Source organism: Rattus norvegicus, chromosome 13, assembly GCF_021556685.1.
Source record: "Rattus norvegicus strain SHRSP/BbbUtx chromosome 13, alternate assembly SHRSP_T2T, whole genome shotgun sequence".
NCBI lineage: Eukaryota > Metazoa > Chordata > Mammalia > Rodentia > Muridae > Rattus > Rattus norvegicus.
In genome coordinates, this window is record NC_141546.1 from 65,360,376 (window position 1) to 65,384,803 (window position 24,428).

Below are 24,428 nucleotides of genomic sequence, written 5' to 3' on the forward strand. Positions count from 1 at the left end.
AACAAGCTGAGAAAGAAATTAAGGAAAGGACATGCTTCACAATAGTTACAACTAATATAACATACCTTGGTGTGACTCTAACCAAACAACTGAAATATCTGTATGACAAAAACTTCAAGTATCTGAAGAAAGAAATCGAAGAAGCTCTCAGAAGATGGAAAGATCTCCCATGCTCATGGATAAGCAGGATTAATACAGTAAAAATGACCATCTTGTGGAAAGCAATCTACACATTCAATGCAATCCCCATCAAAATTCCAACTTAAAGAGCAATTTGCAAATTCATTTGGCATAACAAAAAATCCGATAGTGAAAACTATCCTCAACAATAAAAGAACTTTTGGGGGAATCATCATCCCTGACCTCAAGCTGTATTGCAGAGCAATCATTATAAAAAGTGCATGGTATTGGTACAGAGACAGGCAGGCAGATCAATGGAATAGAATTGGAGACGCAGAAATGAACCCACACACCTATGGTCACTTTGTGTTTGACAAAGTAGGTAACACCATCCAGTAGAAAAAGACAGCATTTTCAACAAATGGTACTGGTTCAAGTGGAGATCAGTATGTAGAAGAATACAAATTAGGGGCTCGAGACCCCAAAAGTACAACAATGTCAAGCAACCAGAGCTTCCAGGGACTAAGCCACTACCTAAATACTATACATGGACTGACCCTGGACTCTGACCCCATAGGTAGCAATGAATATCCTAGTAAGAGCACCAGTGGAAGGGGAAGCCCTGGGTCCTGCTAAGACTGAACCCCCAGTGAACTAGACTATGGGGGGAGGGTGGCAATGGGGGGAGGGTTGGAAGGGGGACACCCATAAGGAAGGTGAGGGGGGAGGGGGATGTTTGCCCGGAAACCGGGAAAGGGAATAACACTTGAAATGTATATAAGAAATACTCAAGTTAATTAAAAAAAAGAAGAAGAATACAAATTGATCCATTCTCATCTCCTTGTACAAAGCTCAAGTCCAAGTGGATCAAAGACCTCTACATAAAACCAGATACACTGAAACTAATAGAAGAGAAAGTGGGGAAGAGCCTCAAACAGTAGGCACTGGGGAAAATTTCCTGAACAGAACACCAATGGTTTATGCTCTAAGATCAAGAAGTGACAAATGGGACTGCATAAAATGGCAAAGTTTCTGTAAGGCAAGGAACACTGTCAATAGGACAAAACAGCAACCAACAGATTGGGAAAAGGTCTTTACCAATCCTACATCTGATAGTGGGTTAATATCTAATATATACAAAGAACTCAAGAAGTTAGGCTCCAGAAAATCAAATAAGCCTATTAAAAATGGGGTACAGAGATAAACAAAGACTTCTCAACTGAGCAATACCAAATGGCTGAGAAGCACCTAAAGAAATGTTCAACACTTCTCCATTGTTGGTGGGATTGCAAGCTGGTACACCCACTTTGCTAATCAGTCTGTTGGTCCTCAAAAAATTGGACATTGCTATACCTGAGGAGCCAGATAAACCACTCCTGCGCATATACCCAAAAGATACTCCAACATATAACAAGGACACAAGCTCCACTCTGTTCATAGCAGCCTTACCGATAATAGGCAGAAGCTGGAAAGAACCCATATACCCTTCAACAGAGGAATGGATACAGAAAATGTGATATATTTACACAATGGGATACTACTCAACTATTCAAAACAATGACTATATGAAATTCTTAGGCAAATGGATGGAACAAGAAAATATCATCCTGAGTGAGGTAACCCAGTCACAAAAGAACATACATGGTATGTATTCACTAATCAGTGGATATTGTCCCAAAACTCGGAATACCTAAGCAAAATTCATAGATCAATGAAGCTCAAGAAGAAGGAAGACCAACAATTGGACGTGTCAGTCCTTCTTAGAAGGGAGAGCAAAATACTCACTGGAGGAAATACAGGGACAAAGAGTGGAGCAGAGACTGAAGAAAAGGTCATCCAGACACTGCCCCACCTGGGGATCCATCCCATATGTAGCCACCAAATCCAGTCACTATTGCTAATGACAAGAAGTGCTTGCTGACAGGAGTCAGATATGGGTGTCTCCTGAGAGGCTGTGCCAGAGCCTTACTGATACAGATGAGGATGCTTGCAGCTAACCATTGGATTGACCACGGAGTCCCCAATGGAGAAAGAAGTTAAAGGACTGAAGGAGCTGAAGGGGTTTACAACCCCATAGGAAGAAAAAGAATATCAATGTACTAGAATCCCCAGAGCTCCCAGGGACTAAACCACCAACCAATTAGTACACATGGAGGGGGCCATGGCTCCAGCCACATATGCAGCAGAGGATGGCATTGTCCAGCATCAATAGGAGGAGAAGCCCTTGGTCCTGTGAAGGCTTGTTTCCCAATTTAGGGGAATGTCAGGGCGTTGAGGTGGGAATAGGTAGGTAGAAGTGGGAGCATCTCTATAGAAACAGGGGGAGGGAGAAGGTGCTATGGGAGAGGGGGGGAAAGGGGATAACATTTGAAATGCAAATACACAAAATATCCAAGAACAATAATTAAAAAAAAAGACAAAACAAAAAGAAAAGAAGGGCCCTGACAATAAGCACAGGAGTCTAACTGAAGGCAGGTAAGGATCACTGAGGAAATTCAGAACCAATCTCCACCAGAAATGCAGACTTTGGCAAGATAGAGTCCAATTTTCCAGCTTCAGCACGAGGGATTCTCTTAGCAGAAACTATAAGAAGTAACTCGGCAAAGAAAAAAAGGTGACGACCAGAAGCCAGTACCTGAGACTGGTGCAGTGGATGTGTGGCTTCAAGATGTGTGGAAAGGAGCCTCCAAAGCAGGGCCGTGGCTATGGTTCTGCTGCTAAGCTCTGGGGGTTCCATTCCTATTATATTTCGTCATTTTTTGTGAATATAGATTACTTTAACAATCAATAATGAATAAAGTTTTAAAAATTAAAAGATTAAATTGTCCGTCAAAATTAAGAAGAAACTTTACATATCTTTTTATTTCAAAATGTCACTTTTCTAAGCGAGTCAAATGTAAAACCCATTTAAGCATTTCACGGAGTGAAAATTGAAAACAAATAACTAAAAATGAGACTGTATGCCACAAAGAGATGCAAAGTGATAATTAAAATAACGGTAAAGAGCTGGAAATGGGAGCATTTTAAACAAGTTAGCAGATAGATAGTCACAGCCAAGGCAGTGTACACTATCTTAGTGTCAAATGTTAAAAGGTTCGAGTGATAATAGCCTCTTATCTAGCAGTGCAGTGTCCTCTGCTAGCTTACAGGGCATGAACACAATTTGCATATGTAATGGCTTTTTAATTTACTCTCACTTGACAAACCCCACACTAGTGTCTAGAAAAACCCCAACAGTAGAAGCCCTGGCTGTAAACACTAACAGGTACGTTAGGCCTGAGAGGAACCGGGTCACACAGAAGTCGAAATGACTGACAGGTTCAGGCTCAGGGCCTCGGCTCATCTAAATGAGGTTTGGATCGTTGCATGGAGTAGCTACTCAGGAAACCGATCATTTCCATAGAAGAGCTGCAATGGAGAAACGCAGCTTAAAACTGGAAGCAGTAAGGAAAAGCAAATCACAAGCTCCCCTATGCTGCCCTTGACAAGCGCTCATTATACTCACCCCAGATGTTAACGTTGTAGTTTTTCTCTGTTTTCCCAGCAACATTTGTCGCTTCACAGGTGTATCGACCAGTGTCTCCGGCCTGAGCATCTTCAATCTCAAATAAAACAAATCAAGGTCATGTTTAAAAACGACCTCCCCTTCCCCCACCTTATATCCCTTTATTTAAAAATTTCATTTTCTGAGTAAGTCAAATGTAAAATTCATTTCATCATTTGAGGAAGTGAAGATTTTAAACGAAGAATTAGAAATGAGACTTTATGCCACATCATATTTTATTTTACTATACCTCCACTCTTCTCTTTTAGAATTAGGCTGTTTGTTCCTTGCCATTATAAATTGAAAGGATGCCACTTAGAAAATTGTTGCAACGCTCTCAGCCGAGAGACTGTATTCAGTCCAGAGGAGACTTTGGACTTGAATTTTGAGCAAAGTTGGAATTTAAATTTGGGAGACTCTTGAAATTAAGTAAAATTTTCACTATAAAATTGATATGAAAATTAGAGGTAAAATTTTCTGAAAATGTTTTCACTAGCTCGCAGTGCCAGTGTGGGACCATCATGCTGTGAGGTGTCCATGTCTCTGAATAAATCAGCCCACTGTGGTAACGCCCTTGAGGGTCAGACCCGGCCCCAGCTGCCTCCGTTTCTCTCTGCTTCTTCACAATCTCTGATATTCCATCCAGTGCCATTTACTATCCCCTCTCAGTTATAATAGGCTGGAATGTTTTAAAAAGATAAGCCCAGGTAAATTCTTTTTTGTTCTTTATTTAGGCTGTTCTGTCGAGTTACCTGTCTACAGCAAGGCAAAGGAAGCCACCACACTGTAGAGCTCACAGAAAGATTTTAGAATGGGGACGTTGGTGTTTTGGAAAGCAGGGACGAACATCGAATGAAGTGCCTAGGGTACTCGTAGCAAAAGAAAAAAGAAAAGAAAGAAAAAGGGCCAAATTCCATTGTTTAATTTACTCTCATGTGTGAGGAAAATGCTGGGTATACTGTTAAGAAGGTATTCACTAACTAGTTAGGGTTGGGTTCTGTAGAATGTCTCATTGTATGGGTTTTCTCTCTACTCCTGCCAATGGGACTTGTACATCCCAGGTGGTCTGGCACGGGTTCATGGAAGACATCAGTGGATCTAAGGATTAATTCCCCATTACCTAAAGAAAAGAACATCTACACACACTGAAATTTATGTTCACAGGAATGCCTCTCTCTGTCATTCAGCCACATCTAAGCTTTGAGATCTTGCCAGGTGCTTTCTAGAACATAAGACTCATCCTCTGAGCACGAGCAGCACCCACACTTTTTGGTTATATAGCTCGGCTGCCTCAGCCATCTTTGCTTAGTTAGTTTGGCCTGACCTTTCCTTTCTGGATCACTATTTCCTTTATTAAAACAGCGTCATAATTCCCAGGATATTCCCACCACTTTTCTTTCTTTTTTTTTTTTATTAACTTGAGTATTTCTTATATACATTTCAAGTGTTATTCCCTTTCCCGGTTTCCGGGCAAACACCCCCCTCCCCCCTCCCCTTCTCTATGGGTATTCCCCTCCCCATCCTGCCCCCATTGCCACCCTCCCCCCAACAGTCTAGTTCACTAGGGGTTCAGTCTTAGCAGGACCCAGGGCTTCCCCTTCCACTGGTGCTCTTACTAGGATATTCATTGCTACCTATGAGGTCAGAGTCCAGGGTCAGTCCATGTATAGTCTTTGGGTAATGGCTTAGTCCCTGGAAGCTCTGGTTGCTTGGCATTGTTGTACATATGGGGTCTCGAGCCCCTTCAAGCTCTTCCAGTTCTTTCTCTGATTCCTTCAACGGGGGTCCCGTTCTCAATTCAGTGGTTTGCTGCTGGCATTCACCTCTGTGTTTTCTGTATTCTGGCTGTGTCTCTCAGGAGGGATCTAATTCCGGTTCCTATCGGCCTGCACTTCTTTTGCTTCATCCATCTTGTCTAATTGGATGGCTGTATATGTATGGACCACATGTGGGGTAGGCTCTGAATGGTGTTCCTTCTGTGTCTGTTTTAATCTTTGCCTCTCTATTCCCTGCCAAGGGTATTCTTGTTCCCCTTTTAAAGAAGGAGTGAAGCATTCACATTTTGATCATACGTCTTGAGTTTCATTTGTTCTAGGCATCTAGGGTAATTCAAGCATTTGGGCTAATAGCCACTTATCAATGAGTGCATACCATGTGTGTTTTTCTGTGATTGGGTTACCTCACTCAGGATATTTTCCAGTTCCAACCATTTGCCTGTGAATTTCATAAAGTCATTGTTTTTGATAGCTGAGTACTATTGCATTGTGTAGATGTACCACATTTTCTGTATCCATTCCTCTGTTGAAGGGCATCTGGGTTCTTTCCAGCTTCTGGCTATTATAAATAAGGCTGCTATGAACATAGTGGAGCACGTGTCTTTTTTATATGTTGGGGCATCTTTTGGGTATATGCCCAAGAGAGGTATAGCTGGATCCTCAGGCAGGTCAATGTCCAATTTTCTGAGGAACCTCCAGACTGATTTCCAGAATGGTTGTACCAGTCTGCAATCCCACCAACAATGGAGGAGTGTTCCTCTTTCTCCGCATCCTCGCCAGCATTTGCTGTCACCTGAGTTTTTGATCTTAGCCATTCTCACTGGTGTGAGGTGAAATCTCAGGGTTGTTTTGATTTGCATTTCCCTTATGACTAAAGATGTTGAACATTTCTTTAGGTGTTTCTCAGCCATTCGGCATTCCTCGGCTGTGAATTCTTTGTTTAGCTCTGAACTCCATTTTTTAATAGGGTTATTTGTCTCCCTGCGGTCTAACTTCTTGAGTTCTTTATATATTTTGGATATAAGGCCTCTATCTGTTGTAGGATTGGTAAAGATCTTTTCCCAATCTGTTGGTTGCCATTTTGTCCTAACCACAGTGTCCTTTGCCTAACAGAAGCTTTGCAGTTTTATGAGATCCCATTTGTCAATTCTTGATCTCAGAGCATAAGCCATTGGTGTTTTGTTCAGGAAATTTTTTCCAGTGCCCATGTGTTCCAGATGCTTCCCTAGCTTTTCTTCTATTAGTTTGAGTGTGTCTGGTTTGATGTGGAGGTCCTTGATCCACTTAGACTTAAGCTTTGTACAGGGTGATAAGCATGGATCGATCTGCATTCTTCTACATGTTGACCTCCAGTTGAACCAGCACCATTTGCTGAAAATGCTATCTTTTTTCCATTGGATGGTTTTGGCTCCTTTGTCAAAAATCAAGTGCCCATAGGTGTGTGGGTTCATTTCTGGGTCTTCAATTCCGTTCCATTGTTCTATCTGTCTGTCTCTGTACCAATACCATGCAGTTTTTATCACTATTGCTCTGTAATACTGCTTGAGTTCAGGGATAGTGATTCCCCCTGAAGTCCTTTTATTGTTGAGGATAGTTTTAGCTATCCTGGGTTTTTTGTTATTCCAGATAAATTTTCAAATTGTTCTGTCTAACTCTTTGAAGAATTGGATTGGTATTTTGATGGGGATTGCATTGAATCTGTAGATCGCTTTTGGTAGAATGGCCATTTTTACTATATTAATCCTGCCAATCCATGAGCATGGGAGATCTTTCCATCTTCTGAGGTATTCTTCAATTTCTTTCTTCAGAGTCTTGAAGTTCTTATTGTACAAATCTTTTACTTGCTTGCTTAAAGTCACACCGGGGTACTTTATATTATTTGGGTCTATTATGAAGGGTGTCATTTCCCTAATTTCTTTCTCGGCTTGTTTCTCTTTTGTGCAGAGGAAGGCTACTGATTTATTTGAGTTACTTTTATACCCAGCCACTTTGCTGAAGTTGTTTCTCAGCTTTAGTAGTTCTCTGGTGGAACTTTTGGGATCACTTAAATATACTATCATATCATCTGCAAATAGTGATATTTTGACTTCTTCTTTTTCAATCTGTATCCCCTTGACCTCCTTTTGTTGTCTGATTGCTCTGGCTAGAACTTCAAGAACTATATTGAATAAATAGGGAGAGAGTGGGCAGCCTTGTCTAGTCCCTGATTTTAGTGGGATTGCTTCAAGTTTCTCTCCATTTAGTTTAATGTTAGCAACTGGTTTGCTGTATATGGCTTTTACTATGTTTAGGTATGGGCCTTGACTTCCTATTCTTTCCAGGACTTTTATCATGAAGGGGTGTTGAATTTTGTCAAATGCTTTCTCAGCATCTAATGAAATGATCATGTGGTTTTGTTCTTTCAGTTTATTTATATAATGGATCACGTTGATGGTTTTCCGTATATTAAACCATCCCTGCATGCCTGGGATGAAGCCTACTTGATCATGGTGGATGATTGTTTTGATGTGCTCTTGGATTCGGTTTGCCAGAATTTTATTGAGTATTTTTGCGTCGATATTCATAAGGGAAATTGGTCTGACGTTCTCTTTCTTTGTTGGGTCTTTGTGTGGTTTAGGTATAAGAGTAATTGTGGCTTCATAGAAGGAATTCAGTAGTGCTCCATCTGTTTCAATTTTGTGGAATAGTTTGGATAATATTGGTATGAGGTCTTCTATGAAGGTCTGATAGAATTCTGCACTAAACCCGTCTGGATCTGGGCTCTTTTTGTTTTGGAGACCTTTAATGACTGCTTCTATTTCCTTAGGAGTTATGGGGTTGTTTAACTGGTTTATCTGTTCCTGATTTAACTTCGGTACCTGGTATCTGTCTAGGAAATTGTCCATTTCCTGCAGATTTTCAAGTTTTGTTGAATATAGGCTTTTATAGTAAGATCTGATGATTTTTTGAATTTCCTCTGAATCTGTAGTTATGTCTCCCTTTTCATTTCTGATTTTTGTTAATTTGGACACACTCTCTGTGTCCCCTCGTTAGTCTGGCTAAGGGTGTATCTATCTTGTTGATTTTCTCAAAGAACCAACTTTTGGTTCTGTTGATTCTTTCTATGGTCCTTTTTGTTTCTACTTGGTTGATTTCAGCTCTGAGTTTGATTATTTCCCGCCTTCTACTCCTCCTGGGTGTATTTGCTTCTTTTTGTTCTAGAGCTTTTAGGTGTGCTGTCAAGCTGCTGACATATGCTCTTTCCTGTTTCTTTCTGCAGGCACTCAGCGCTATGAGTTTTCCTCTTAGCACAGCTTTCATTGTGTCCCATAAGTTTGAGTATGTTGTATCTTCATTTTCATTAAATTCTAAAAAGTTTTTAATTTCTTTCTTTATTTCTTCCTTGACCATGTTATCATTGAGTAGAGCATTGTTCAATTTCCACGTATATGTGGGCATTCTTCCCTTATTGTTATTGAAGACCATTTTTAGGCCGTGGTGGTCCGATAGCACGCATGGGATTATTTCTATCTTTCTGTACCTGTTGAGGCCCGTTTTTTGACCAATTATATGGTCAATTTTGGAAAAAGTACCATGAGGAGCTGAGAAGAAGGTATATCCTTTTGCTTTAGGATAGAATGTTCTATAAATATGTTAAGTCCATTTGGCTCATGACTTCTCTTAGTCTGTCAACGTCTTTGTTTAATTTCTGTTTCCATGATCTGTCCATTGATGAGAGTGGGGTGTTGAAATCTCCCACTATTATTGTGTGAGGTGCAATGTGTGTTTTGAGCTTTAGTAAGGTTTCTTTTACGTATGTAGGTGCCCTTGTATTTGGGGCATAGATATTTAGGATTGAGACTTCATCTTGATGGATTTTTCCTTTGATGAATATGAAGTGTCCTTCCTTATCTTTTTTGATGACTTTTAGTTGAAAATTGATTTTATTTGATATTAGAATGGCTACTCCAGCTTGCTTCTTCTGACCATTTGCTTGGAAAGTTGTTTTCCAGCCTTTCACTCTGAGGTAGTGTCTGTCTTTGTCTCTGCGGCGTGTTTCCTACAGGCAGCAGAATGCAGGGTCCTCGTTGCATATTCAGTTTGTTAATTTATGTCTTTTTATTGGGGAGTTGAGGCCATTGATGTTGAGAGATATTAAGGAATAGTGATTATTGCTTCCTGTTATATTCATATTTGGATATGAGGTTATGTTTGTGTGCTTTTCTTCTCTTTGTTTTGTTCCCAAGACGATTAGTTTCTTGCTTCTTCTAGGGTATAGCTTGCCTCCTTATGTTGGGCTTTACCATTTATTATCCTTTGTAGTGCTGGATTTGTAGAAAGATATTGTGTAAATTTGGTTTTGTCATGGAATATCTTGGTTTCTCCATCTATGTTAATTGAGAGTTTTGCAGGATACAGTAACCTGGGCTGGCATTTGTGCTCTCTTAGGGTCTGTATGACATCTGTCCAGGATCTTCTGGCTTTCATAGTTTCTGGCGAAATGTCTGGTGTGATTCTGCTAGGTCTGCCTTTATATGTTACTTGACCTTTTTCCCTTACTGCTTTTAATATTCTTTCTTTATTTTGTGCGTTTGGTGTTTTGACAATTATGTGACGGGAGGTGTTTCTTTTCTGGTCCAATCTATTTGGAGTTCTGTAGGCTTCTTGTATGCCTATGGGTATCTCTTTTTTTAGGTTAGGGAAGTTTTCTTCTATGATTTTGTTGAAGATATTTACTGGTCCTTTGAGCTGGGAGTCTTCCCTCTCTTCTATACCTATTATCCTTAGGTTTGATCTTCTCATTGAGTCCTGGATTTCCTGTATGTTTTGGACCAGTAGCTTTTTCGCTTTACATTATCTTTGACAGTTGAGTCAATGATTTCTATGGAATCTTCTGCTCCTGAGATTCTCTCTTCCATCTCTTGTATTCTGTTGGTGAAGCTTGTATCTACAGCTCCTTGTCTCTTCTTTTGGTTTTCTATATCCAGGGTTGTTTCCATGTGTTCTTTCTTGATTGCTTCTATTTCCATTTTTAATTCCTTCAACTGTTTGATTGTGTTTTCCTGGAATTCTTTCAGGGATTTTTGTGACTCCTCTCTATGGGCTTCTACTTGTTTATTTATGTTTTCCTGGAATTCTTTCAGGCATTTTTGTGATTCCTCTCTGTAGGCTTCTACTTGTTTATTAATGTTTTCCTGTGTTTCTCTAAGGGAGTTCTTCACGTCTTTCTTGAAGTCCTCCAGCATCATGATCAAATATGATTTTGAAACTAGATCTTGCTTTTCTGGTGTGTTTGGATATTCCGTGTTTGCTTTGGTGGGAGAATTGGGCTCCAATGATGCCATGTAGTCTTGGTTTCTGTTGCTTGGATTCCTGCGCTTGCCTCTCGCCATCAGATTATCTCTAGTGTTACTTTGTTCTGCTATTTCTGACAGTGGCTAGACTGTCCTATAAGCCTGTGTGTCAGGAGTGCTGTAGACCTGTTTTCCTGTTTTCTTTCAGCCAGTTATGGGGACAGAGTGTTCTGCTTTCGGGCGTGTAGTTTTTTCTATCTACAGGTCTTCAGCTGTTCCTGTGGGCCTGTGTCTGGAGTTCACCAGGCAGGTCTCTTGCAGCAGAAAAGTTGGTCTTACCTGTGGTCCCGAGGCTCAAGTTTGCTCGTGGGGTGCTGCCTCCCCACCCCTTTTCTTTAGCATGCATGAGATCCTATTCATCACGGTGCGTCGGTCTTCCTTGGGAAGTCTCTTTAGCCTGCTGCCTTTCCCACATGCAGACACTCATTACCTCCTCAATATTCTTGGTTGTCGGTAACAATCCTCCTGAGGAAGGAGGCGATATGTAGCTAGTAACATGGGTTTCGGAGTTACGCTCCCTGTGTTCCACTTCAGTGTATGCTCCTTGGCAAGAGGACACATTGCTTGTCTATACTTTCATTTTCTCAGTTGTGCTATTAGCAGAATTTTACAAATATACATTGTGGTTACGGACGTTCGAACCTTTGGGTTCCTTCAGCCTAATTCCTCAGCCTTCTTCAAACGCCAGTTCAATTTGACTTGGATGAACTTCCTGTCAATGTTCTCTCAAATCTTCACTTTGTGAACTTCTCTATCTCCTATGACCTAACTTACTTGCTTTCCTTAGTCAGAAATTTTGTTCCTCTCTGAGCTATAAAACTAGGTTGTCTCCCAACATTCTTCCCTATAAGCAGAGCCTCACCATTTGCTGCCCCTCTCCAAATACTCAGTACCACCCACTTGGTCATAACCCAAATTTACATCAGTTCTGCACATCTGGGATGAAGTGATTTTAACTTTGTGTGGATTTATGTAAGATTACAAGATGCTGAAGATATGAGAGGCAACCTTATCCAGAGCAACTAAAGTAGGCTGTTGCTGATTGGTTGAATGAGTATACATAAGGAAATTCTTAAAGTACTTTTATAATATTTGTCCCCTTTTAGACGGTTTCTGGCTAACGTATGAATGAATGACTAAATATTTAATATTATATATCAAATTAGTTAATGCTATCTTAAGAATATACTTGGGGCTATTAAATAGAGTTCCTAGAATCGTATTAGATGGCAATAGAACATTTATAAATGATCAGCATGTTCAACAGACACAACACTGAAACCATGTGCTTGGGAACTGGAAATGAATCTACAGCCTTACCATAAGCACACTTCCATTTTCAGAGATACTGAGACCCGGTCTCTTCAGCAGAGGGCGGCCATCCTTGAACCACATCAGAGTAGGTGGGGGAACAGCATCACTTTGACAAAATAACTCCACAGTTTGGCTAATGAGGACAGAGACATTCTGTTCTTCTCCCATAATATTGGGTGGAGCTAAATGAAAGATGAGTGTTCTCTCAGGATAAATCAGGCCAGCACACTATGAATGTCCACTAATGATCAAGTTATAAGATACACACAGAAGAACTATGTTGTTTTTAAGATAAAAGACACAATCATTCTTGTATACACTATGGGCTTCATTTTATTCAGAGGCAATGTTAAATTACTGATTAATATGTTCATGTGGACCATAGATTCCACTCACTAATTGTTTTCATCTTTAAGAGCTTTTACAATTCGAAGTTCTCACCAGTTACATCTAAGAACTGCACAGAACTATATGGGCCTTCTTGGAGCTTTCGAAATAGCAAATCGCCCATGAAATGTTTTGGAAACAACAATGAATTTTAAAACATGATTTCAATATTTATCTGTGTCTTTTGCAAAAAAAATAAGTTTAATATTTATTTGAGGCAACATCTTTCAGAGGATGAGGAAGAGGTTGTAGAAGTTGTCCGGCAAGTCCCCATGTCAGAAATGTGCAAACATAAAATAAGTGATTGGTAAGGATTTTCACAAAATGCTATGGCTGGTAGCATCTACCAACCTGTGGTTTAGAGTTCTCTGCCCTACCAACTTTCTCTGGTGTGAAAGACTGTGGGGAAACTGAAATAACAGAGAAGAGGCTACGTCAGCATCGGTGACCAGCTGTAGGACATGTTCATAACTGCAGAAATCGAGGAGGTCTGTTGATACTTTAACGAGATTAGAATAAGGATCCCCTGGCCTTTGGGCTTGTCAGATGCTGAAATGCTTTCTGATAGAATCTTAAAAGACTTCCCTTCCCTCGGGTGTGTTGAAAATACGCTGTCTTTTGTTCCCAGGTGATTTGGTGTGGCTTTGAAGGAGAATAGGCACTATAGGCCATCGAGGACTCATTCAGGCCTGTCTACATCTACATTCAGAAAAGACAAGTGAGGGACGAAATCAGGACCTGTTACAAAAAGGCCTCTCTGAAAAAAGCAAGGGGGAGACTTTCCTTGGCCAGTTCTCACTAATTGCCTCAACCACCAGGGAATGTATTTATAGTGTTTTTGTGTTGTGGTTATTGTTTGGTTTTGATTTTGTGGTCAAGGGAAAAACTAGTCTGTTTATATTCACTTGGGTCCCAAAGGGCCTTCCAAATGCTTTGCTAGACACAAGATTATGGTAATAAAAATATTATTACAGTCTATGGGCTGCTGTTTCAGGCTTAATAACCCAGCATGTGGTAAAGGAATGATCAATGTCCCAGACCGACCAGCAACATTGTGTGTCTGTAGCCACCAGGGTTTCCTGATGCCAGATCTGCTGCAGAGGGAAAGGGTTACGAAATAAGAGAGACATCTGTGTGCTGTCCCTGGGTCCTTGGCTTCAGTAAAACAGGAATAAATGGACCGTAAAGATGAAAATACCCAACAGAGTATTTTCATAGAATTTAAGAAGGCATGTTTTCTTTATGACTGTTCTAGATATCAAGGTATATTATTTGTAGACTGACAAATATCATGTATGAATTGAGGTCACTGAAGCCCCAGCCTTGTTCTGGGGTTACTTATTCTGAGATGGAGTCAATACTCAATGCTACCCACTTCTAGACAATCTAGCTGCAGTGTGAGTAGGGGAAAATCATGAATTTTATCTGAAATCATATCTAGTTTAACCTATTTCTCAAACAGGCCTCAACTCAAGGATATTGGGATGATCACAAAACGCGTCTCTTGTAAGTATAGTTAAAGGCAAGGAAGCATGGCTTTGAGAAGAATACATAAAGAGAGCTTTTCCAACAGACACTCACTATAGTTAAATTATATACAGCTGCCAGCTGTAGTCTTGTGCTTCAGAATGCTTTATAAAACACCCTACATCAGTGTACACATTCTAATTAAAATTTTATTTTGGTAGGTGTGTGCCATGTGTGTTGTTATATATGTGTTGTTATATATGCCTGGGCTATAAGCATATAAACTGTGTGCTGTTATATGTGTCTGGGGTATATGCATATAAACCATGTGTGTTGCTATATGTGTCTGGGGTGTATTTATATAAGCACTGAAACAGAATGCTTGGTGTCTTTATCACTCTCTGCCTATTCCCTGGAGACAAGGTCTCTCACGAACCTGATGTGTTCTGATTGGCTAGCCTAGCTGACCAATGAGCTCCTGGGAGATAGCTACCTCTTTTAGCCCCCAACACTCGGGTTACAGGCACATAGGGCCATGCCCAGCTTTTACATGGGTTTCAGAGGGTTAAGTTCAACTTCTCCCGTTTGAACAGGTGCCCTTATGCCCAGATGAATCATCTCCTCAGCTCCAATGACCTTGGAACTTAAAAGGGTTAAAATCAATCAAACTCAAACATAAAGCAGAAACAGAATTCGATTTGAACCAGTTTAGCTAAATCATCCATTTATCTGTTTCTCCTTGTTGACAATCTCCCTTAACATCTATTTCAGTGCATAGGCAGCTGCTTGTCTCACCATATACTCTGAGGTCAAAGTCCCTTTGTTTCTCCCCAGCAGCATTCACGGCCACGCAAGTGTACCTTCCTGTGTCACTCATTTGGGCACTGGTCAGTGCCAAGATGCGACCCCCTGAGAGAACCTGTACAGAAAAACAAAGCTAATTAACCAATATGAGAATAGTAGGAATTACTTATCATTTCCATAAATATTCATAGAGGAGAGAAAGACAATAGGTACCAAAGAGAAGAGGGAAAGAAAGGAGGTAATTATCCAGAGTTTTCTTAGATCAAATAGGTAAGACATCACAATAGTATTAGCCAAAAATATTTAGCCACATGTACTGTTCTATTATCCTACAGATCCAGCAATTTCTTTTAATATTGATGTGAACTTTGTGTCTTTCTCAATCATCAAATCTGAACAACTGAATGTCAGAACTATATTCTGTGTTGGGCAAAATAAGGTAACCTTTATGATCAATCCAAGCACCTATCAGAGATATTTTGAGTTCAGTTTCAGACCACTGCAATGAAACAAAGATTGCAGTAAAACAAGTCATAGAGAATTGTGGTTCCCCAATGTGTATTAAGGTACAGTTTAACAGTACACTGTAGTCTACTAAGAGTGCAATAGCAGTAAGTCTAAAGCAAAGTGTGTGTGTGTGTGTGTGTGTGTGTGTGTGCGCGCGCGCGCTCGCGCGCGCTCGCGTATTTCAGTAAATGCTATTTTAAGGCTTAAAAACATCAGTGAGCATCTCAACTATGGGACAGGGGCCAGCAGACTTACTCAATTCACAGTTGGCACAAAGCTTCAATTTGTAAAAAAAAAACAAAACAAAAAACAAAACCAGTATCTGCAAAGGACAATGAAATGCAAGCACAATAAAACAAGAGATGTATGTTGTGCACACGCCTCTGTGTTTCTAACTCCTGGCGTCAAGGCTGCTTCTGAGTTTTTAACTCAAAGTCAATGCATTGCCTTTAATTTTTTCTGAGACTCAGATTTCATTTTTCATAACGTCTCTATTATAATTCCCCCTTCATTCTTTGATGTTTTTATGGACACATGCATGCTTTATGTGCCTCACAGATTCATTATTTCCAGACATTTAAACAAAATCCTACCACAAATTTCCTGTGCTTTTTGTTGATGACTATTCCTTGTGCCAGGAGTAGATGCAGGCCTGAGCAAGGAGAGAACAGCTCTCCATAGCAAACGGGTTAAACTTAACAGTCACATGTGAGGGATAGCATCTCTGAGATACTGTGCATTTAATGTGTATGCGTGTGTGTGTGTGTGTGTGTGTGCGTGTGTGTGCACGCACACGTATGTGTGTATGTGCATGTATGTGTGTGTGCTTGTGTATACGTGTGTGTGTGTGTGTGTGTATCAGTTGTGTGTCTAGGACAGGCATTTGTGAGCACATGTGCACATACTCCTTTAAAAATAACATTTGTTAACTCTTCCTCTCAAATCTTTTCAACATCTTCATGAATTTTTGAGTATTCTGTGTTGAACACATTGGTCATAAAGAAAGAAGATACCTGTATTCCATTAGAGAAGCTAGAGACTGGACTCCCATCTTTCAACCAGGTCAGACTGGGGGCAGGGATGCCCCTGGCTTCACATTCTAACCTTGCTAGATTGTTCACCACCACCTCCACCATGGAACTGCTCCCTGAGATCGAAGGAGGCACTATAAAGGGGAAGAAAACAATAATGAATGTTGTCACCGCAGGACAGTGAAAAACCACTAATTTCCCTAGTACTTTTTACAAGGTAATTTCTTCCTTGTTATTTTGACTAAGTGTTTCATATCTTATCTGAGATCGAATCACAGTATCCTGTGAAGTATGTAGAGCAAGTTTCAGTGTCTCAGCTTGGCATAGGAGGATAAGAAAATGTTGCTAGTTATTATAAGAGGTCAGTTTTCAATGTCAGAGTTCATTTAAATTATATTATTATTATTATTATTATTATTATTATTTGTGTGTGTGTGTGTGTGTGTCTGTGTGTGTGTCTGTGCATGTACCTATGTGTGAAGGTCATTTGCGGGAGTCTGTTCTCTCCTTCTACCTTGTTGGGTCAGGGAATCTCTTGTTTCTGCCAGGCTCTGGACTCCATGATAGCAGGTCCCTGAGCTTCAGAGAGATCCTATTGCCAGCATCCGTCTTGGCATAGGAGTGCTGGGATAACAAGTGGGCACGGGGACATCAGACTTTTCCACCCAAGTTCAGAGAGTGCTTATATCTGTTGAGCTATCTCACTGGCACTGAGTGAATTCTTACTATTGATTCGAGAGAGAGAGACACACACACAGAGAGAGACACACAGAGAGAGAGAGACACACACACACACACACAGAGAGAGAGAGAGAGAGAGATTGAGAGCACTTGTGTGTACACACATACCTTTCTCGATTGCATATGCTGCTATATTCCAATTGTCAATATCTCTTGAAATCATTTCTTTAATATCCATGAGTTGCATTAGCAAAGATGGTATTGTTATTAGCTGACAAAACCATCACTAATTATTTCAACAAGTAATCTAAAGTAATCAACAGTGTGTGAAACCTGGGCATTTTTAGTATATCAGGGATAAGAAAGTTTGCCAATTTTAGAGCACCGGATCTTTAAGTAAAACTATTAATAGCATAGTTCCATTGCTTACCCACATTATAGTTTGATAAGAGCATGTGGCCATTACCCATGTGGCCATTACCCAGTATGAACCTGAGCGCTGAAGCACTTACCATGAACTTGTAGGCTGTAAAACAATTCTGTAGCTCCAGCAGAGTTGATGGCTACACATTTGTAGATGCCAGCATCTGAGATCTGAGCACTTCCAATCTCAAGGATCTGCCCTCTCTTCAGGAAGGTTGCACTTGTGGAGCCTGCGAGTGGATGGCTGTCTTTGTACCATGTGAGAACTGAAGGGAGAAGGCGAGAAGTAAAAGATTTTCTCTCAAAATTCAATCAACTAAGTTGAATCTGAAGTAAATATATTAAGAGGTGTCTAACTAAATAATGCTCTATTCTTATACTTAATCCTTGAGTTAAAATGTCCTGCACATCTCTTGAGAGTTGACTTCTTGTTTTTGTTTTATTTATTTTTATTTATATGAGTACACTGTAGCTGTCTTCAGACACAATGGAATAGTTCATTGGATCCCATTACAGATGGTTGTGAGCCACCATGTGGTTGCTGGGAATTGAACTCAGAACCTCTGGAAGTGCTCTTAACCTCTGAGCCATCTCTCCATTTTTAAGAGATGATAATTCTAAGAAAACTGTTGAATCCAGCGAATGAGTTCTGAAATTGAACCAATCAAAAGTACTGTTTGTATTATTTCTAATATGTCGATAGTACTTGAAGGTAGATTTCTTAGCCTATCCCATTACTTTATTGTGCATTTCCTACAAAATTGTTGACATGTCAAGTCAAAACCATCTACCATGCACAATCCTGGATTCTATAATTTTTACATATTGTTAAGAATAGCCTAGAAGTGACAGAGTGATGTAGACCAAAGTGACCGGAGCATGAGAAAGACCAGGATTGAGGAGCAGCTTGGTTTATTCATCACCACTAATATGCTCTTTAAAATATACAAATATTTTTTCAAAATACACAGACATACATTAGCCTGATAAGTTTTGTGATCACAAGAAAGACAGGATGCTAAGTCATTTGCATATTTGTACACTAAGTAGAACAATTCTTTCATGCATTTAAAGGCTATTAAACATTCAAAAATATGCTCTAAGTAATGAGGATATCACTTGACGTATACTCTATCACTTTTATTTCTTCCAAACTGGTATATTATACTCATACTGATCTTGCCACGCTCAGAAACATCAGGCGTTAGTCAGTTGCAGAGAGTCAACGTAAACATACCAGGAACAGGACTGCCTGTGGCTTTACACTCCAGCTGAATGGGGTTGTTCACCACCACGCTCTCGTTCAGCATCTTCCCGCCATCATCCAGGCTGGGGGGTTCTGCAAGGCCCAAGCATACGATGAGGTCACATAAATATGATATTTAAAGTGAAATTGTTTTCTTGGTGGAAATGGCATGTTTCCCTCTTCCTCATACAGTTGCTGCCATTTGGAACAAAAAAAAGTATACTATTAAAGAAAATTGAAAAACAGATAAAAACTTTATAGATGGTTCAGGGTCACCTATTTGTGATCAGACAGGAAAAAGCTTTGGGTTATAGATTACTAGTGTAGTGAAAGAATGTTGAGCAGGTGAGAGAGACTGTCTCCTAGGAACGTCAGACGCCACATCCATAAAATGTCACCAACATGTCTACTTAAACATGAGATGAACAAGGGCACCAAATAGACATGACATGCCTGTGTGAACGAGGGAAAGCCCAAAAGGCCTCAACCCCACACGAAGAGCCACAGGCAGCTAAGAAATGCTGAGGGCAGGAGAAACAGTCATCTCTAGGGGAGAGAGCACCGGTTGGTTATCCTGTGCCCCGTGGTCAGCCCTGAAAAACGTACATACAAGTAATATCATACAGATAGAGACGGTTACATTTAGAAATATTTTTATATATTCATATACACACAGGTGGGTAGCAACAATTAATACAAAATAGGACATGAGTTTGAAGGACAACAAGATGTGCATGGGAGGGTTTCCAGGGAAGAGATGAATGATACAATTATAGTATAGTCCTGAAATAAAGGAAGAAGAAACAAAGTTGAAGGTATACTTTTTAAGCTCAGCTCAGTGACTGAACTAAGAATGAATTTACTTTTGATATTAGACAATTTATGTGCCTGAAAATACCCAGTGTTATTCTGGAAAGGACTGCCCTAATACATTTTCTAAAAGTTAGAATAATTTTTGAGTGCCAATTAAAAGGGTTTTCTTTTTCATATACATCAAGAATGATTAAAAAATCTTCCACTTTTAAACAATCACGATTAGTGCTGTTGTAATTTTAAATTCTCGGAAAACAGGACTTTACAAAAGGAATAAAAACGGGGAATGTCAATATGATATTCCAGTAACAGTGCAAGAGGTTCAGAAAGAGTACCGGGCCTCTTCTTACTCAAAAACCAGATATAAACTAGCATTCAGAATTTGCAGAAATAATGCATTTTACAGGTTGGAATAAAATATCAGAGGTAAAATCCAACAAATAAATTGAGATTGCAATTTGAATCATTTAGGTTTTTTTAATTGGTTAAAATTTTGTTTTGTTTTTTGTTTTTTAAGACAGGGTATCTCTGTATTCCTGACTCTTGTGGAACTCTCTCTGTAGATCAGGGTGGATTCAAACTCAGAGACCTGCCTGTCTCTGCCTCCCAAGCGCTGGGATTATAGGTGTGTCACCGTCACTTGATTTTAGTGATTTTTTTTATTTTTATTTTTAAAAATGTTTTATTTTAAAAAGAAATTATTTCTTTTGCTTTAAAAGTACTTTTCTATTTATTCCACGTGAATGCAACACACACACACACAGTCAGACAGACACACACACATACACACATACATAGACAAACATACACATACTCACACACAGAAACACACAGACACACAGACATACACACATACCACACATACACACACATATACATACACACACACATACACACACACACAGACACACAGACAAACACACACACAGACACACACATACACACACACACACACACACACCAGACAGTTCTCAAAAAACATTAACCTGAAAAGCCGGCTGGAGTATGTCCAGACAACAATTGAACATTAGTGTATGACATATTAGTGTATAAAAAAATCATTAAGTATGGCAGAGCAACTTGCTTCATACTCATTAAAATGTATAAAACATCATGAATAACCCTTCATAATTACAATGTCTTATAGGTTGAGCAAATGCACAATTCTTAAAAAAAATCACTTAGAAACCAACTTTATCATGAAACAAAAATAAAGTTATAATGGATTTTTAAAATATCAAATTACTCATACAGGTTTATATATTTGTGCAAATAGTTGAAGCTACTGAAGAATATATATTCTTTTTACAAAGGCCTCTAGTACATTAAGTCACACAATAGTGGTCAGTAGAGTACATTTAGTGGAGTTACAATGATAGGAGGAGGAATTAATACCAAAAAGCATTAAACTATGTACATGAGATAAAACCCATTGAAGATGAAATTAAGATAAAAGTATATGTTTAGAAAAAAACCAGAAAGATGGATCTCAGAAGCTGCTGTCACTATCTCAGGGCACCACACAAGCAAACGCTTGAGCCCCCATCAATGTATTTCCAAGCATACATTATAAAGGAAATAAATGTTCCAAGCTTTCAACTCAAAACCTAGGAAGCAGCCAATCCAATTAACGAAGAGGCTGAGAATAAAACCTCTTAGTTTATCGTAATTAATATATCATAATAAAGCAAGAAGCCGAGACTGTCACCAAAGAAAACAAATGAAAATTGAGAGGCAAGAAGGTTTAAATTTATTATGTGATAAGTTTATAATGAAGTCTGCTTCGGAGGGGAATCCCTTCTCGAGGCAGATATCTGTCCCTCTCGGGGTTTCAACTCACCCTAGAACCCCCTTCTTCACTCCCACAACTCCATTTGCAGCCGTGTAGCTTAACATAGTCTCCTCTTCTGTTTAACTGTGTCATTGTTTCTGTTTTGTACATCAAGGCCGGGTTGCCAGTCCAGTGTTTGAGACTGAACAAGGATGTGAGCACGGCTGCCACGGCTACCAGGTTTTCCAACCATCAAAAGACCAAGAGGCAGTGCATGGTACATTCCTTACCGCGCCCACTGAAACACTCGCTTGGAGCCTTCTGGACTGAAGCGCTTGCTGAAGCCTCTGACAGTCACAGCTGCTACAATAAAACACTGCTGGCAATCAGAGGCACGAGGGCTGTGGAGTGGCCTGGGCCCTTCTTATTATCAATAGAGAGCTTAAATAGAAAACGATTGGATCTCACTGAGAATGACAGAGGAAGGTCTTGGGAAATCCACTCCTCAATTAGAGAAATAATAACATTGGAAACTTTACCAAAAAAAAAAAGATTTAGCTATTTCAGAATTTAGAAAATTAACCAAAGATGTGTAACCACTCAGAAGTCAAGTGTTTAATCAAGAAAAACAAACAAGGCCAACCTCATTAAAGATGGTGAACTTGTGGCATTTTAACTCAACCCATTCCCACCATTCACCCCAGTGAATCCAAGCTTAAAAACAATTAGTCTTAGCTTGAGAGATGGCTCAACAGTTAAGAGCACACGTTCTTACAGAGGTTTAGGGTTGAGTCCCATCGTTTACACAGTGATTTATAACCGTCCCTAACTGCAGATTCAGAGGATGCCCATGTTATTTTTGAGTTCCAAGGGTATGGACAAGCAATTGGTGTATACCTATATATGCAGGCAAAGCACTCACACACATGAAATGAGAAAAAAGAAGTCTAAAGAATTAAAAGCAAAATCAAAAAATGGAGCAGAGATTGAAGGAAAGACCATCCAGTGACTGGTACAACTTGGGATCCATCCCATGCACAGGCACCAAACCCTGACACTATTACTGATGCCATGTTGTGCTTGCAGACAGGAGCCTAGCATGGCGGTCCTCTGAGAGGCTCTACCAGCAGCTGACTAAGACAGATGTAGGTAAGCAAGCATTGGGCTGAGGTCAGATAACCCTATGGAAGAGTTAGGGGAAGGACAGAAGGAGTTGAAGGGGATGGCCACCCCATAGGAAGACCAACAGAATCAACTAATCTGGACCTCTCAGAGCTCTCAGAGACAAAACCACCAACCAAAGAACATACATGGGCTAGTCCATGGCCCATGACACATACATAGTAGAGGACTGCCTTGTCTGGCCTCAGTGGGAGAGGATGTACCTAATCCTGTAGAAACTGGATGCCCTAGGAAAGGGGGATGTTGGGGAGGTTGTGAGGTAGGGGGTGGGTTGGGTATCACCCTTTCAGAGGCAAAGGGGAAGGGAGTGGAGTGAAGAACTCTGGGAGCGGGGACCACGAAGTGGGGACAAGGAAAAGGGCAACAGTTAGAATATAAATAAATAAGATAATTTCATTTTAAAAAAATCCAAAACCAAATAGCCCACACTCAGTAAATCACTAGGGTAAATACCAAAATGGACTGCGTAGATTTGGAGCTAATAAAAAACTTTACTTGGGAGCTTGGCGAGATGATTCGGTAGCTAAGACTGCTCTTCCAAAGGACCCTGGGTTCCATTCCTGGCACCCACAATGGGGGCTCACAACCACCTCTAACTCCAGTTCCAGAGGATCTTACACCCTTTTCTTCCCCTGTAGACTCCAGGCATGCATATGGTGCACAGACATGCATGTAGGCAGAACACTCAAACTCATTAAATAAAATGATATAAAAATTAAACTCTATCATTCCAGAACAGCTGCTATCGTTTGTTCTAGAAATCGTTTGCAGGATTTGCTGTTATTTAACTAGAGTAGAATATGCTTAGTGCAAACTTCTCTCAAGGGTATTTTAATTTCGTATAAACAGCGTTTATTTGATTTGTTCACAGAGGTCACTAAATTACTTTCTGTTGCTTCTACAGTAAATCATGGTAAGCCCGCTAGCTTACAGCTAGGCAGAACTGCAAGTCAAAAGTTCAACATAGCCTCCTTGGGTGCAAACAAAGGTGCCAACACAGCTGAATTCCTCTCTGGGGAAGGATGAGAGGAGAAGCTCGCTGTTCCTTTAGCTATTCCGAATTCTACAAGCCATCTGAATTACGTGGTTTCCAGCCATCTTAATCCCACTGGAACTAGTCACATCAGATGGAGATTATACACACGTCTTCTACCTTTAATGATCCTCATGATTACATTGGAACTAGTCAAATAAGACGGAGATTATACACGTCTTCTACCTTTAATGGTCCTGATGATTACATTAGACCCTTCCAAGTAATCAGGGATACATTTCCCCCACTTGAAATACAGGTGATTAGGGTTGGGGATTTAGCTCAGTGGTAGAGCGCTTGCCTAGGAAGCGCAAGGCCCTGGGTTCGGTCCCCAGTTCCGAAAAAAAGAACCAAAAAAAAAAAGAGAAATACAGGTGATTAATAGCTCTAATTTTTTCTTCCAACTTAATTTCCCTTTAATATATGAATTCCCACAGTCACAGTTGTCAGAATCAGAGGATGGACATTTGGATGTGTGTCAGGAACTACACTCTCACTACACAAACAAGACGCAACCAGAAAAGTCTGGGCAGTGACAACTGTAAAAACCACAGAGGCACGAGGATAGGATGTTCGGAACAGTCATACTGCATTATTTTAAATGGCTTTTCAACAAAAACTAAGATATACAAGGAACACAGAGCACGGGCATCCACAGAGCACAAAGCAGAAGAGTCTCTTTTCTTGGAAATCCAGGTATTGAATTTAGAAGACTACATTTTACATTAGCTATCTGTTTAGAATCATGGAAAGTGCTTGGAGAGATAAATGAAAGAAAAAATAGAACTTTATGAAACACAGAGGGCCAACGAAGGGGCAGGGATGATCTAAAAAGTTAAGTAGGAACTCTGGAATCCCAAAATTCACTAAGGGCTCAACAGCATCTTTGAGAAGCATGTTGGAAGAAATAGACAGTGGATCTGAAGATAGTGAGATCATCCAGGTTTAGAAGAAAAATATATGAAAGATGAACTGATCTTGTGAGGTGTGTAAGACG

The 24,428-nt window shown here is 40.0% G+C and overlaps 1 protein-coding gene across 2 annotated transcripts in view; it reads right to left on the reverse strand.

Annotated features, from left to right (window-relative positions):
- Positions 1-24,428, reverse strand: part of Hmcn1 (hemicentin 1) — a 457,385-nt gene that overhangs the window by 148,647 nt on the left and 284,310 nt on the right. For both annotated transcript variants that reach the window (NM_001271292.2, XM_087580179.1), the window contains 6 exon segments: positions 3,626-3,722; positions 12,093-12,268; positions 14,736-14,859; positions 16,265-16,416; positions 17,476-17,652; positions 18,624-18,725. In NM_001271292.2, the coding sequence (NP_001258221.1) occupies positions 3,626-3,722; positions 12,093-12,268; positions 14,736-14,859; positions 16,265-16,416; positions 17,476-17,652; positions 18,624-18,725 (828 nt within the window).